Genomic DNA, 15,397 nt, shown 5'->3' on the forward strand with positions numbered 1-15,397 from the left:
TGCCACATTAAAAAAAGCATTAAGGCAAGACATCTGTGCTTTCCATGAATGCAAAAGTTGTTAAAAAGCAAAGGTAACCCATTGCTTCAGGCAAATGTCTTACCAGAGTGAAAGGAATAAACAATCTCAGCATTGCTCCCTGTATCCTTATCCAGGGCTTTGACTCGTAGCACTTCAGTGCCAGTGAGTGCCAGATTACTTATGGTGCTCTCATAATGACTACTCAGAAAAGATGGGTTGTGGTCGTTACAGTCTTCTACATGCACAACAACTTTTGCAAAGTTCTTTTTGATTGGGATCTTCTCATCTCGTACCTGGAATGATAAAGTACATGGGTCAATGTGTGTGTGGTGCAAGGGTCAGGAAGATGACTTTAGATGACTTTTAGCTGCTTAATTGAGGTCAGGAATTTTTGGGGAATGTGGATTTATGGTCTTCCCTGTGCACTGACCCCATCCATATCATTATGTGAGGGACTCGAGATGATTAAATGAATTCCAGTATGATTTAACTGCAAAAATAACCAAATGTTTTCATGCCCGTTTAATCAAAGCTTGTCCGTAATTGTGACAGATTGCACTGGCCACTATTTACATAAGACCTTGAGATAAGAGTCTGGTTGAGTCAATTCAAGTGTCTCTTTACCATCACAATCAGAGTATGAGTGGAGATGGTCTCGTAGTCTAGCTCCTCTTTCATGACAAGAACACCGCTCCGTTGGTCCAGGTGAAAGTACTTGAGGCTGTCTGGGTTAAGGCTGCTGTGGATGGAGTAAAAGAGTCCACTGTTGGCATCTGCATCATGGGCGCTGATGTGAAGGATCTCCTTCCACGGAGATGTGTCCTCCGGCACTCTCACCTCATAGAGGCTCTTTAAGAACATGGGCCGATGCTCATTTATATCCACTACTTGAATGTAGGCCTAAAAAGTGAGACATATTAAAATGCTGGCCTGATAACAATGGTAAATCTTTCACCTCACGTTCTATTTGCCGAGGCGCATGCTATGAATTTATTGACTCTGCGTTCGATGTGTGATGGAATTTGGCATGTGTGCTCATACCTGAGTGGTTATGGCCTGAAATCCATCTGTGACTCTGACTGTTAAGTTGTAATGAGATTTTTTGCCCGCATCCAGACGTCGAGCTTTCACAATGCTCCCTGTGTTCTTCTCAATGTAGAAGTCCTGCTCTTCATCGCCACCTAAGATACAACATTAGCTATTTGTTAGATCAGCGGTTCTCAACCCATCAGATGTTTGTTCTGAACTAACCACATAAATGCAACCACAAAAAAGGCTTGTCAGCTTTAAAAAGGAAGGATAAAGCACTTCCCACATATTATACTCATCAAAGGATGTGTATTCAGTCAAACTACACTACCAGTCAAAAGATTTTTAATGTTTTTTAAAGAAGTCTCTTTTGCTCACCAAGTAAAGCAAAAAAAAAAAAATAGTAAAAATATTTATAAATTTTACCGTATTTGCTGTACTTTGGATCAAATAAATGCAGGCTTGGTGAGCAGAAGAGACTTCTTTAAAAAGCATTAAAAATCTTACTGTTCAAAACTTTTGACTGGTAGTGTATTTTGATGCATATTCATTTGTCGCTTCTCTAGCCGGTCAATTAATCATTGTTTATGTGTTTTTATTTAATATTCCAATAATATTATTTAAATGTATGCATTGCAATATTACACAATTACAACAGTCTATAAAAATAATCTTGTTTGTATACAGATGAGTGCTTTTTAATTATAAATGTATGTAACCACATAGCAACATATCGATTTATATACATGCTTTTTGCATTACTGACTGCTAATATTAATATTAATTCATATTCTAATTCAATATTACATTAATATTATGAAGATTAATGTATTATAATGTTTGACTTTAAGAGAACTGTTTACGTTTGTACAATTTGGTTCTGTTTTAGGTCAACACTTAGGTCCAATGTAAAATCTAATGTGGGCTAGAATAACACGCTTCGCACATCTGGTGGTTTACCATCAACACCTCTGGGTGAACCATTGTGTGTGAACCCGTATGCATTAGTTTAGGGCTGAGTGAGTAACATGAAGTGTTGTGACAGTAAGATTCAGGTGAACTATAATAAACGTGCAATCCTCTAAATCTTGCATGAGCAGAATAAGTACACAAGTAGCAACAAAAAAGCCTTGATGAAATGCACCAGCATATTGTACATTTCACATTTCAGAGTATGGGTACCAATCATGCAAATTGAGTCTTTGTTGTTATACCCATCCTGGTACAATAATGACAGAAAACAAGGGCACTCCTGGGACACTTCATCAAACCAACACCATTGTTTAAGGGAAAACATTTGGCACATGCATAAAAAGAGCAGACGTCTTACCCAGTGGGGGTAAATTCATGCTTGCTTTAACAGATGGTGTTTATTAAAAATTCCACCTATTGAAGGCTTTCTGGTCCTGAGTTGCTATAACTATATTTTCAGGTGTAATGTTTATTTCCAGACTTTACAAAGCAGTCTTGCTTTGATTTTTCTCTTTGCTAAAAACCAACCACATCTAATACTGGCCTTGCCGGAGGCTTTGAGGTATTTTCTGAAGAAATCTGTCTTAATTAATACATAATTAGCTTCTTGAGTCGAGAAAGCTGCTACAGTGAAACAAAGCCTTCAAATTAAAAAATGAAAAGTCAGGGTTTGGGTTAAAGTTAAGCACACTACAGACGATTTTATGCAATCATTTAGACCCTATATTCTCTGTAATCTTATATTCTCTTCAAATATGAATATTTTCCTGCTGTTTATGTAAATTAGCGCTTTTATTATAAATTATCCTTTGAAGTCCATCATAAAACCATTATAGAATATTTAATGTTTTGATGAACAAATCAACTATGCGCTGTTAAATCAGACATGCAAAGTAATAATCCATAACTTATTACAGCATCTGCTTATTTTTGACATTGTGTAGGGTTTACAGACTAGCACTTTTAATTATAAATTTATGTCATCACATTCTAACTGTCTAGCTTCATGTATCAAGCACAGAATAAAATAAAAAAATAATTTAAAGCACAAAGAATGACATTAAACGACCATATATTACTTAACATTAATAAATCACAAAATTATGCATGACAAATTCAGAGCAACGTATGAATGTAAGAACTTTTTCCATCAGTCTTCCTAAATATAATATGCTCGTATCTAAGAGTAAGATAACGAATGTAAATTAATGCAGGCCTCACTGTCATCATATCAGAATCACGCTGAGATAAAACAAGATCTGTAGCCAACAGGTGAATTCTCTTCCGTGCGATTCGTTTTCCCTCCCTGCTACAAAAGCTTGTGATTTATTTCCCCTGAAGCTCATTTCTGAAGGTAAGAATGTGGGAGAGGAGAAAAGGTCAGGTTCAGCCCTTAACTGCGGGCGAATATGTGCTGCATGCACAGCCGCAGAGAGACTGATGGCAGAGCTGTGAGGAAGGCAGCTCCTCTGGTGCTCTGGCTTGTCATCTGAAGAAATGTGTCACTGCTAAGATCAGCCTCCTGGCACAGATAGCACCACAGTGGCACCAGACCACCTACAAGCAGTACTGTACCAGGATAGCCAAGATTACACACCTTCCTTACTGTTCGACTCCAGTCTAATTAAGTTTTTATTTCTTTTTGCATAGCTGTTTTGTAAAACATGAATTAACTGTGATTTATATGTGATTTCTGAGTTACAAAAGTTTCTTTCAGCTCAGGACCTCACTTAGGAAACTTAGGAAAGAGCAATGGTGAATAATAGAGCGGCGCTTACCGATAATGTCAAACAAGAGCAGGTTCTTCGGGATCTCCGTTCGGATGATTCCCACCATGTCGGTGACCGGATCTGTCTCCATCACCACATAGTTGAAGGGGGGCTCATCAAAAGCCAGCACGTCAGTGCTGGGCTCAGGTTGGGGCAGCCATTCGACATGCAGACGAGCCTTAGACATTCTGGAAGGGCTGCCTTGGTCTTTTGCTTGAATCTATGACAGTAAAGGAGAAACTAAATGTGAAAAGATGTTCTTTCTTTTTACGTAATATGTGATATTTGTCTGCATGTATTTTGTTTATGCTTGTAGAACGTTTTAGCAATGCAATGACTTGTTTTCAGAACATATTGCTTTAAAATACCGCACATGAATATGTATCATTCCTAAAATACGCCATTTAAATTGTGAATCATTGCACTAGACAAAAAGTTTGAAATAATTATGATTTTTGAATATTTTTGAAAAAAGTCTAGTAACACTTTGCTTAAAGCCTTTATGCATAATGCATTATAAAATAGTTTTAATGCATTAATTATGCCTTGTGATGCACATTATAATGCACTGTACAATCTCATAAATAATTGTAACCATGGTTAATACACTAAAACACTTACCAGTTCATTGTTACACTATGCATTTAAAAATCTGGTTATAATTATTTACGAAAAGATATGATGAATTACAACACGCATTATAATTATAATGCATTATATCCTTTAATAGCCCTTTAAATTACATTATACATAAAGGCTTTAACTGTTACCAGAAGTCTTTTATGCGTACCAGTGCTGTTTATTTAATTAAGTTAGTAAACACAATAGAATTGTGAAATATTATTAATATTTAAAATAACTTTTCTATGTGAATATACGTCTACGTCTTCAGTGTCACATAATCTTTTAGAAATTATTCTGTCTCATGGTTTTCACAAAAATATTAACCAGAACAGTTTTTAACTTTGCTAATAAGAAATAAATACTTAAGCAGCCTATCAGCCTATTAGAATGATTTCTTGAAGGATCATGTGACACTGAAAACTGGAGCAATGAGCCTGAAAATTCAGCTTTTACAATTTAAAAGTAATATTTTAAGAATGGTGCATATGAATCTGCAGTATTTTTAAGCAATATATCCAGAAAACAAATAAGTATAATGCTACTAAAACATTCTGAAAGCATAAAAAAATTATACAAACAAATATCACAATCCATAAAAATTCATCACAGTACTAAATGATATTTTAAAATACATTTAAATAGAAAACAGCTCTATTAAATTTCAGTAACAGTTCACAATATTGCAGCTTCACTGTATTTTTGATCTACTAAATGCTGCCTTTGTGAGCAACAGAGACTTATTACAAACTTTTGACCTACTTTACTTCTTTTAAAAATTACACGTCATGTTTAATTTTGCCCCAAAACTGTCATATGAGTAAATAACACTATGACACACCTGATATATTATTTCACTAATAACTTAACGGAAAGAACATTACAAATGGATTTTATATGGTTGTTCTGAATCAAACTGAAACATTGTGAATCACACCCCGATTCCCTGTCAATCTAAAAGTCAACAGCCCTAGTTTGTGTCTGTACCGTGAGAATACTGTAGTTGCCCCGAACAAACTCTCCTCTAGCCGTCACCACCCCGGTCTCAGGATGGATATCAAAACGGTCCTCACTGTCGTCTTCCAGACTGTATGTGATCTTGCCGTTGGGCCCCACATCGTCATCACCTGCCACCATCCTGTAGATCTCCTGAGGCCCAGCCGTGCTCCGCCGCTCAGGGAGTTTTACCTGGAAAAGCTTATGACTGAACTGAGGGCTGTTATCATTCTCATCCAGGACTTCAATGACTACGGTGGCAGTGGAGCTTAATGGTGGGGCCCCTTCATCTGATACCATGACCTAAACAAGGGCAGGTGAGGGAAAGATCATGTGAACCAATCAAAACCACATTTGTCTTTAAATAAACAGCCATCCACAGGGTACTCTTTTTTATTTTAAAAATGTTTAAGTACTTTTACTGTGTGACACAGTAATTGCAGTTGAAGTCAAAAGTTTAGATACACCCTGCAGTATCTGCAAAATGTTAATTATTTTACCAAAATAAAAGAGATCATACAAAATGCATGTTGTTCATGAGTCCCTTGTTTGTCCTGAACAGTTAAACTGCCCGCTGTTCTTCAGAAAAAATTTTCAGGTCTCACAAATTCTTTGTTTTTTCAGCATTTTTGTGTGTTTGAACCCTTTCCAATAATAACTGTATGATTCTGAGATCCATATTTTCACACTGAGGACAACTGATATTTAGGCAAAATAAAAAAAATGTACACATCTTCATACTGTTCAAAAGTTTTCACCCCCGGCTCTTAATGCATCATATTTCCTTCTGGAGCATCAGTGAGCGTTTGAATCTTCTGTAATAGTTGCATATGAGTCCATTAGTTGTCCTCAGTGTGAAAAGATGGATCTCAAAATCATACAGTCATTGTTGAAAAGGGTTCAAATACACAAAAACGCTGAAAAACCAACTCATTTGTTGGACCTGGAGGATTTTTCTGAAAGACAGCTGGCAGATTAACTGTTCGGGACAAACAAGGGACTCATGAACAACTATCACCAAACAAAAAAAAAAAAACCACCGCTGTGGATCATTCAGGTAACAACACTGTATTAAGAATCAAGTGTGTGTAAACTTTTGAACAGTATGTAAACATCTTTTAGTTGAAATATCTTATTCAGGTCAGTATTAAATAAAAAATAACATGCATTTTGTATGATCCCTCCTATTTTGGTAAAATAAAAAACATTTGTAGTTTTTAGAAGGTGTATGTAAACTTTTGACCTCAACTGTAATCAAACACAAGACAAACTAATAAAACTGGCTCTTAGGAATTAAATATTAAAAGCAGAGATATTTAATAATTAATATTATAACTGCAATATTCTTGAGCATTCAACCCTTTCCACAGCATTTGTATCTTTTAGTATTTCAAATGTGAATTTTCATCTAAAATCAAATGCTTTTAAATTATTAACCATTGTCCTATGCATCATGTAACAAAATAAAATATTACTTTAAGTTACTTTTTACAGGTCAAATTTTGAGTCAGTCTTCATGTATATCAAACGATTCTAAATGATCACGTATGATTTGTGAACCAGATCAACCAGTTTGTTTAAAAGAACTGGCTCAAAGGAGTGATTTGTTCACAAATCAGACAGATCTGGTTCTCTGATTCAACAGTGACTCAATGATTCGGTCACAACGGATCTGAGGTTAACAGCACACTAGAAGAGATGATTACGAGTGAATCATTTTACATTTCCGACTGCTCAGCACTCAAAACTTGCCATCATTTATTAGCTCTAAACACCGTGTTGTACGGCTAAGATGCACTTAAAGATTTGTCAAAACTTCTCTTTTATGTGTTACACACAAAAAACCTATCCCTTTAAGACTGAGATACAACAAACAGCAACACGTTCTCAGCAATCAGCTAGAGAAAGGCTCTGAGGATCACAACCTAGTAAACAGAAGGAAGCTAGTAAACCAACCTCAATGATATGCTCTGCTTTTTGTTCCCGGTCCAGGGGAGCAAGCGTGCTGATCACACCTAAACAAACATAGAGGAAGAACAGACAAGCTGATCAATGCCACCAGCTTCAGATGGATGGCACACCTGTTCGTTCACCCCAGGGCTGCCCATTTTACTTTCCCTTCCCACAGGTTTGTTTTTAAAGCTTTATTTGTTTTGTTCCACTGTTTATAGTAGGTCAAGCCGCGGTATACAAGTCGTGGGAACAACGGTTATTATTCATATCCGTGTCAGGGAGGATTTAGCCATGGCTGACGTATACTAAAGGGCCAGACGTCCCAGTTGCCAAGAAGCTGCCAGAAAATGAACCAAGGCTTTAGAAGCAGTTTTGAATTAGTATAAGAGGTTTTCAAACACATGGGTGTTAGGGACTTGGTTAAGTGTGCTCCATGACTCAACAGCTGTTTTCAGGCAAAGGGCGGACAAAATGCACCAGTGACAGTGGTTTACCACCACTGCAATAAACACTTAAGAGTGTCATTTCAGTAGTCGAGGGCTGGCAGGGACCCACAGTGTCTATCAACTTGTGCAACACTCAAAACAAACCCTGCTGAGCTTTTATAACAGCCTGTATTTAGGCAAGCAAGTGTGGTTTTGGCATTAATGCCCACCTGTGGAAAAATTGCTCTATCGTGCATGGGACAATAGGCAAATGCACGGATTAAAAAAGAAACGTCTTTAGCATTCAAAATATTACAAAGGAACCATTTTTGTCTGTATTCTAACGTCTTAATCTCCCCTAGAGCATTTGGCTTTTGATAATGTAAACTCACACAACCCACACAAGAAATATTTGTCTTATCTACTTACTCACTAGAAATTGTTCACATTCGATAAATGCTATGGTTTAGTGGTGCTAAGCTGTTAAGGCGGTTAGCTTAGTCACAGTGTTCACTCTAGTGATTAGTCATCTTAGGCCGTCCTGTCCTGACATGGAGCGCCAAACAACTCCAGAGAGCTCTAGTCCCTTTTACCCTGCGGGAAACAGGCTAAACTGCATTGAGGTGTGATTTGTTGCTGTCTCTGCAGCTGATCTGGCTCTTGATTCTTTCACGCTTTTATATTCATTTAGCATGCTCCTTGATCCTCGTGGACAGTACATGCATACAGTATTCATAGATAAAAGTAAAGCTTCACACCAGCTGGGTTTTTGAAAGAGTTTTTCACCTCAAGCTTCCAGGCAAACCCGTTAGCACTTTAACAATGGCAACGCAAACATCAACAATTTTTTTGGCCAGTCTTAAACTTCTAGACACGAACATTTCAGTGGTAGATCCTTCATATAATACAACCCAACCCCCCTGTTTTCTTTGTAATCCTCGTCTATTAGCTCAGGGCGGGGCAGATGAAACAACAAAGAGACGAGACTTGGTAAAGACAAGTGCAAGCTTGCAACGCTGGTTAATGCAGTTCTAATTTTCATAGCCAGTGTTCAAAGAGCTGCAAAAAGGGTCATAGGTGTTGCGTTTTTTTGTGATTCTGTGGGCTTGCTTAACAACTGTCCTCACCCTTGACACAAAATGACACACACTGAGCACTAATTAGAGGTCCTATTCATTGTGCCCTTCACAAAGCATACCACCCTTATAAAAAAACATGTGCTTGGACACGTTTTATCAGTCCATCAAAGACTGCATTATGACATGACATGAATCACCTTTTTTTACAACCGTTTCATCATTCCTATAAAAAAAGCCAAAACTGTTGAACAAGTTCTAATGGATAATTTGAAGTATACCTGTTTTGGCATCAATGGTGAAATATATGCGCTGAGAATCAAGGATCTGGAAAGTTAGCTTCCCCTCAGAGGACTTGTCCATGTCTGTGGCGGATACTTTTAGCACAGATTTGTCCTTTGGCAAATTCTCTTGCAATGAGCCAAAGTAGACAGGCTGGGACAGCTCAGGGGGATTGTCATTAATATCCCAAACTTCAATGTAGACCTCAGTCCAGGATACCAGTGGTACAGTGCCCAGATCTTTTGCATAAACTGTCAGCCAATAGTGTGGCACGGCTTCACGATCCAGAAGGCCTGCGGTCCGAATAACACCTGCAAAATGTAATTGTTCAGAATCACTAACTGACATTATACTGCACATTTAACAAAAAAAAGCATGCTTGTCTTCATATACTGTTATACATTCAGTAACTAGATGCATATTAGCATGCATTTTTATTACATGCATTAATTAATAACTTCCCTCACGTCATTCCAAACCCGTAAGACCTTCGTTCAACTTCGGAACACAAATTAAGATATTTTTGATGAAATCTAATAGCTTTCTGACCCTGCACAGACAGCAATGCAACTACCACATTCAAGGCCCAGAAAAGCAGTAAGGACTTCACTAAAATAGTCCATGTGACATCAGTGGTTCAATCAAAATTTTATGAAGCTACGAAAATACTTTTTGTGTGCAAATGCATTGGTGGTACTCTTTAATGAAAGTGCATCAAAGACTGACACTGAAACAAAAAAGTTTAATAAATTTGTATTTTTGTTTTCTTTGCATGCTAAAAGTATTCTCGTAGCTTCATGAAATTAAGGTTGAATCACTGATGTCGCATGGACTATTTTAACAACGTCCTTACTACCTTCCTGAGCCTTCAACTTGGAAATTGCATTGCTGTCTATGCAGGGTTAGAAAGCATTCAGATTTCGTCAAAAATATCTTAATTTGTGTTCTGAAGATGAACGAACATCTTACAAAATGATGATGATTGATTAATGACAGAATTTTCATTTTTGGGTTTGCTATTCTATTCTAACTGCATTTTGGAAGTTCAAAATCGGGGCACCATATCAGTCTATTATGTGGAGAAAAATCCTGAAGAGTTTTCCTCAAAAAACAATTTCTTTACGACTGAAGAAAGAAAGACATGAACATCTTGGATGACAAGGGGGTGAGTACATTATATGTGAATCCTTGTTTTTTGAAGTAGACTTCTCCTTTAACTGAGTGAAACTCTTAGTTAAAAGTGAATATGTGTTCCCTAATCTTACTACTGAACATTCAAGTACCAACATATGTTTTTTTTGTCCTAAAATTCTGAAATCACCCAGAGTGCACAAGAACACCAAAACTCAAGCCAATAATTATATAGTCAAAGAATAACAGTGTATGTAATGTAACAGATGTTAAGGAAATCTTTTAACATGTGCAGGAGAAAGCCTTTTATCATTTTGTCTTTACATATGTTTGGTATGCCTAATGACTGATCTGTAAATGTTTGAACATGCAGTGTTGACCCAACATGCTCAAGGCAGGTCTTGTAAAAGAAAAGGTCAGTCATATCCTATTTACACTGTAAAAAGTTTTTACCAGTTTCAACTTAAAACCTTAAGTTCAGCAGTTCAAATCAACTTAAAAGTACAAGTCATTTTAACTCATTACAATAAAATGAGTTAAAATGACTTGTACTTTTAAGTTGATTTAACTTGCGAGTTGAAATGACTTAAGTTGATTTAACTTAAAATTATAAGGCAGCTGCTAAACTTAGGTTGTCAAGTTGAAACTGGTGGAAACTTTTTACAGTGTAGGTAAGGCATGTGAGACACATTGTAATCACAATCATACCTGTTTCTTCATCAATTGTGAAGACGCCAAGCCCTGAGCCATCATGGATGTAGTATCTGACTACTCCATCTTGTCCGAGGTCGTTATCTACAGCAGTTAGTGTCAATACTGAGGTTCCTACGGTAGCATCCTCCTGAACGGCTGCGTTATGCACAAACTGGTTGAAGAGGGGCCGGTGCAGGTTTTCGTTTACATCTAACACCTCAACCTCAATGAAACACGAAGATGATAAAGACCGGGGCTTTCCGTGGTCTACAGCTCGAACGGTTAGATTATAAAACCGCTGCTTCTCGAAATCCAGTTCACGCTCCAGAGTCAAGCACCCTGTGGATGTATCCAGGAAAAACATCCCTGCTTCGGTGTTCTTCAGGTTGTAGCTTATGAGACCTCCGCTATCCAGATCTAAATCAAAGCTTTCAACCCATAACAGCACTGTCCCTGAAGGAACGTCCTCGGGAACTTTGATCTTGTAGATTGTAGGTACAAACTTTGGAGGGTTGTCATTGATGTCCTCCAGTACAACTATCAGATCTGCAAACGAGAAAAGCTGTGGGTCCAGTTTGGCTTGATCTCTGGCTTCAATTGTTAGGTCATATCTGCTAAAGGTCTCTCTATCCAAAGGCCCGGTTACCTTCACCACCCCTGTGACTTCATCAATCTTAAACAAGTCGGTGAAGGATAACAACGAATACTTAAATGCGCCATTGTCTTCAGAGTCCAAATCGACTGCGGTGACTTTGAATATGCTTTTATCAACCTCTGTGTTTTCTGGGATGTTCACAACATATCTTGGCTGAGAAAATACTGGAGGATTGTCATTTGCATCCAGAACATTGACCGCAAGAAGCTTCCACGTAGATGTTTGTGGAAATCCCAGATCATACACCGTTATGTTGAGAATGTAAAACTCTTTTTGCTCTCTATCCAAAGCACTGATTACCTTCAGTTCACCTGTGCTCATGTCAATAGTAAAACACCCATCTTCGTTTCCACTGGAAATTGCATAGACGAGCTTTCCGTTAAAGCCAGAGTCATTGTCAGTGGCTTTAAACTGCAACACAGATCTATCAAGAGCAAAGTCCTCCCTGATGTCAATTGAGCTTAGTGTGCCCGCGATGAACTTTGGAGAGTGCTGGTTAATTATATGAACATCTGAGATGTACTCTTCTTCTTTGGCATTGAGAGACGGCTTAAATGACTCAATAAGCTTCTCTGTCAACTGCCTCGTAATTCCCGTCTCCTCGCAATGTGTGATGGCACCTTCGCCCTTGCCTATGACGCGCACAGTCACAGTGTTGGGGTCGGCATTATACTTCCCATCAGTTGCTGTTATTTTAAGTGTATATACAGGACTGCCTTCGTAATTTGGGGGAATTGCTTTAGCAAGTTTAATGGAGCCAGAAACAGGGTCAATTGAAAACAGTCCGTCATCGTTCCCAGATTCTATCCTGTATATGATCTGCTGCAGCTCATCCAGATCGAGCGCTGACATCTCCGCAATACTCTTCCCCACACCAAAGTCTCGAGGTATGGAGGCATTGCATGCCACCCGCTCAAACACTGGAACATTGTCGTTGACGTTGGTCATGGTGATGGTTGCTGAGCATTCACTCACTCTGTTAAAAGGGCTTCCGCTATCAGCGGCCCAGATTCTCAGGTGGTACCATCTTTTCATGAGCTCATAATCAAACTCTTGAGAGGTAGAAATCACTCCGGTCAGTGGGTCTATGTTGAACGGAACAGGACTTGTGTTTGCTATGGAGTATGTTACGAATCCATTGTTATCTTTGTCCACATCGATAGCAGAGACAGCCAAGATGCTTGTCCCAATCGGGACATTTTCAGGCAGAGAAGCTTGGTATGAGGGTAACGTGAATCTGGGGGCATTATCGTTTTCATCAATTATATCCACAACGACACGGGTAAATGCTTCCCCGCCATTTGCTATGACATCAAACTCATAATGAGAGTGCTTTTCAAAGTCAAGAGTCTGAGAAGTCATAATCACACCGGTTTTGGCACTGATTTTGAATTTATAGCTATCTGGGTTTTCTTTGATGCGGTAGGTTGTGTTTTTGAAATTCAAACCTACAGATACTCTCACTACGTGACTTTTCGGTGGAGAAAATTCACTGAGATTGACATGATACACTTCTCGTTCGAACGTCAATGGTTTAACTTGAGAAGGAGAAGGGATATGCATGGTTTGCATTGGTGTTAGCAATGGAGGGTTCTGTCTTTTGTCTTTGGCTTGAAGGGAAATGTTTAGTCCAAATGGGTTTTGAGACCAGTCAATCCGTTTTGTTGAGACCAGCTGAAAGCCACCATCATGAAATGTTGAAGGAATAACCTGAAAGGACTTCAGCGGATCCCCTTCAACGATACTTAAAGACGCCACTTTCTCCATCTCCTTGGGATTCGTTTTGACGTTCACACTTATTTTGTCGCCATCTGTTTGCGGAGTCGCTGTACTGACGAGGGTAAAGTTTTCTGTAACCTTTTGTATGGTCACAACAACCGTTGCAACATTTCCAAACTTTTGCACGCCGGATATTTTCTTTGTCCTGTCCTCCGCCAGCACAGTCAGCTCATACCGGTCTCTCTGACTGGCATCAAGTCTCTTTATAAGTGTAACGGTCCCTGTGAACGGATCAACGGCGAAGGGGTGTGACCTTGTGGTGAATGAGTAATAAAAATCCGCGTTGCTGCCAATATCAGCATCCGTTGCGCTCACCCTCACCAAACTTGACTTGATCGGTGTGTCTTCTTTAATTAGCACATGATAAGAGGCAGGGTAGAAGAGCGGTTTCAGATCATTTGTGTCAAGCACTTGGATCGATACCTTTGTTCTAGCTCGGTTGTCGTAGGTGCTTTCGGTAGCCTCGACGGTGAGAGTGTACATGTCTCGTACCTCTCTGTTCAGCACAGCTGAGTAACTGCTTCGGGTTTTGATTCTCAAAAAGCAGAAATCTCCTACGGTTACCTCCTCGGCTTTGAAAAGGCCATCGTCGTCGCCAGAGACGATCTTGTACTTAATGTCCCAGAAGGCATCAGATAGCACGATGCCCATTCGAACCGGGCTCTCCGTGTAGGTCTTAGGAGCACAGTTCTCATAAATGCTGGCATTATACAAATGATGGGTGAACCTCAGTAGAGAGTTGTCTTTAACCAGGCTCCCTTGACATCTGGTTAGCGTTCCTAGGGCTGCTATGACAATGAGAATTATGGCCGTGTCTGAGAAAGCCATTCTCACTGTCTCAACATGGACCCGCAGACCTGAAAGAAAGAAAGAAATGTTTAAAAATGAGGTGATATGCCAAAATAATATTGCAATGACCATTATCTATCCACATACCGAAACCAGAAAGCACAAACACCTCATTGTCTGTTTTACCTAGTGAAAGACCATAGTCAGGTATTTTTTCTCCCGTTTTGACATGCCTTGACAAGCTATATTACATTGTTTCACCGTGAGAAGAGCACCAGAACTATTAAAACCAGGTGATACATTTTCACATGGTTGAGCCAGTTTTCTTTAACTACAATTCAACTAGAATTAGCATATGAAAAGGGGTTTTGTACCTTAGAAACTGAACTGGGATGCTGTTCAAATCGGGTATCAAAATTATACACTACCAATCAAAAGTTTTTGAACAGTAAGATTTTTAATGTTTTTTGTAGAAGTCTCTTCTGCGGACCAAGCCTGCATTTATTTGATCCAAAATATTTCAAAAGCAGTAATGTAAATATTTTTACTATTTAAAATAACTGCTTTCTATTTGAATGTTTTAAAATGTAATTTATTCCTGTGATCAAAGCTACATTTTCAGCATCATTACATCAGTCTTCAGTGCCACGTTCCTTCAAAAATCATTCTAATATGCTGATTTGCTGTTCAAGAAATATTGTTTATTATTATTATAAATATTTAAAACAGCTGAGTACATTTTTTTCAGGATTCTTTGATGAATAAAAAGATCCAAAGATTAGCATTTATCTGAAATAAACAGCTTTTGTAAAATTATACACTGTACCATTCAAAAGCTTGAAGTCAGTATATTTTTTTAATAGAAGTGTATAATGTTACAAAAGATTCTATTTCAGATAAATGCTGTTCTTCTGAACTTTCTATTCATCAAACAAACCTAAAAAAAAATTCTACTCAGCTGTTTTCAACATAATAATAATAATAAATCATTTCTGAGCAGTAAATCAGAATGTTATAATGATTTCTGAAGGATCATGTGACTGGAGTAATGATGCTAAAAATTTAGTTTTGAAATCACAGGAATAAATTACATTTTAAAATATATTCAAACAGAAAACAGTTATTTTAAATCATAAAAATATTTCAAAAATTTTATTGTTTTTGCTGTACTTTAAGTCAAACAAATGCAGGCTTGGTGAGCAGAAG

At 38.1% G+C, this 15,397-nt stretch overlaps 1 protein-coding gene across 1 annotated transcript in view; it reads right to left on the reverse strand.

The window, feature by feature from the left end:
- Nucleotides 1-15,397, reverse strand: part of fat2 (FAT atypical cadherin 2) — a 56,310-nt gene that overhangs the window by 37,635 nt on the left and 3,278 nt on the right. Inside the window, exons 2-9 of the mRNA XM_051127184.1 lie at nt 10,984-14,259; nt 9,144-9,455; nt 7,365-7,423; nt 5,400-5,711; nt 3,801-4,011; nt 1,063-1,202; nt 646-921; nt 104-314 (exon numbers count right to left, since the gene is read on the reverse strand). Coding sequence (XP_050983141.1) covers nt 104-314; nt 646-921; nt 1,063-1,202; nt 3,801-4,011; nt 5,400-5,711; nt 7,365-7,423; nt 9,144-9,455; nt 10,984-14,230 — 4,768 coding nt within the window. The 5' untranslated portion in view covers nt 14,231-14,259. The remainder of the gene's footprint in view (nt 1-103; nt 315-645; nt 922-1,062; nt 1,203-3,800; nt 4,012-5,399; nt 5,712-7,364; nt 7,424-9,143; nt 9,456-10,983; nt 14,260-15,397) is intronic.

Source organism: Labeo rohita, chromosome 14 (genome assembly GCF_022985175.1).
Source record: "Labeo rohita strain BAU-BD-2019 chromosome 14, IGBB_LRoh.1.0, whole genome shotgun sequence".
In the NCBI taxonomy this organism is placed as follows: Eukaryota; Metazoa; Chordata; class Actinopteri; order Cypriniformes; family Cyprinidae; genus Labeo; species Labeo rohita.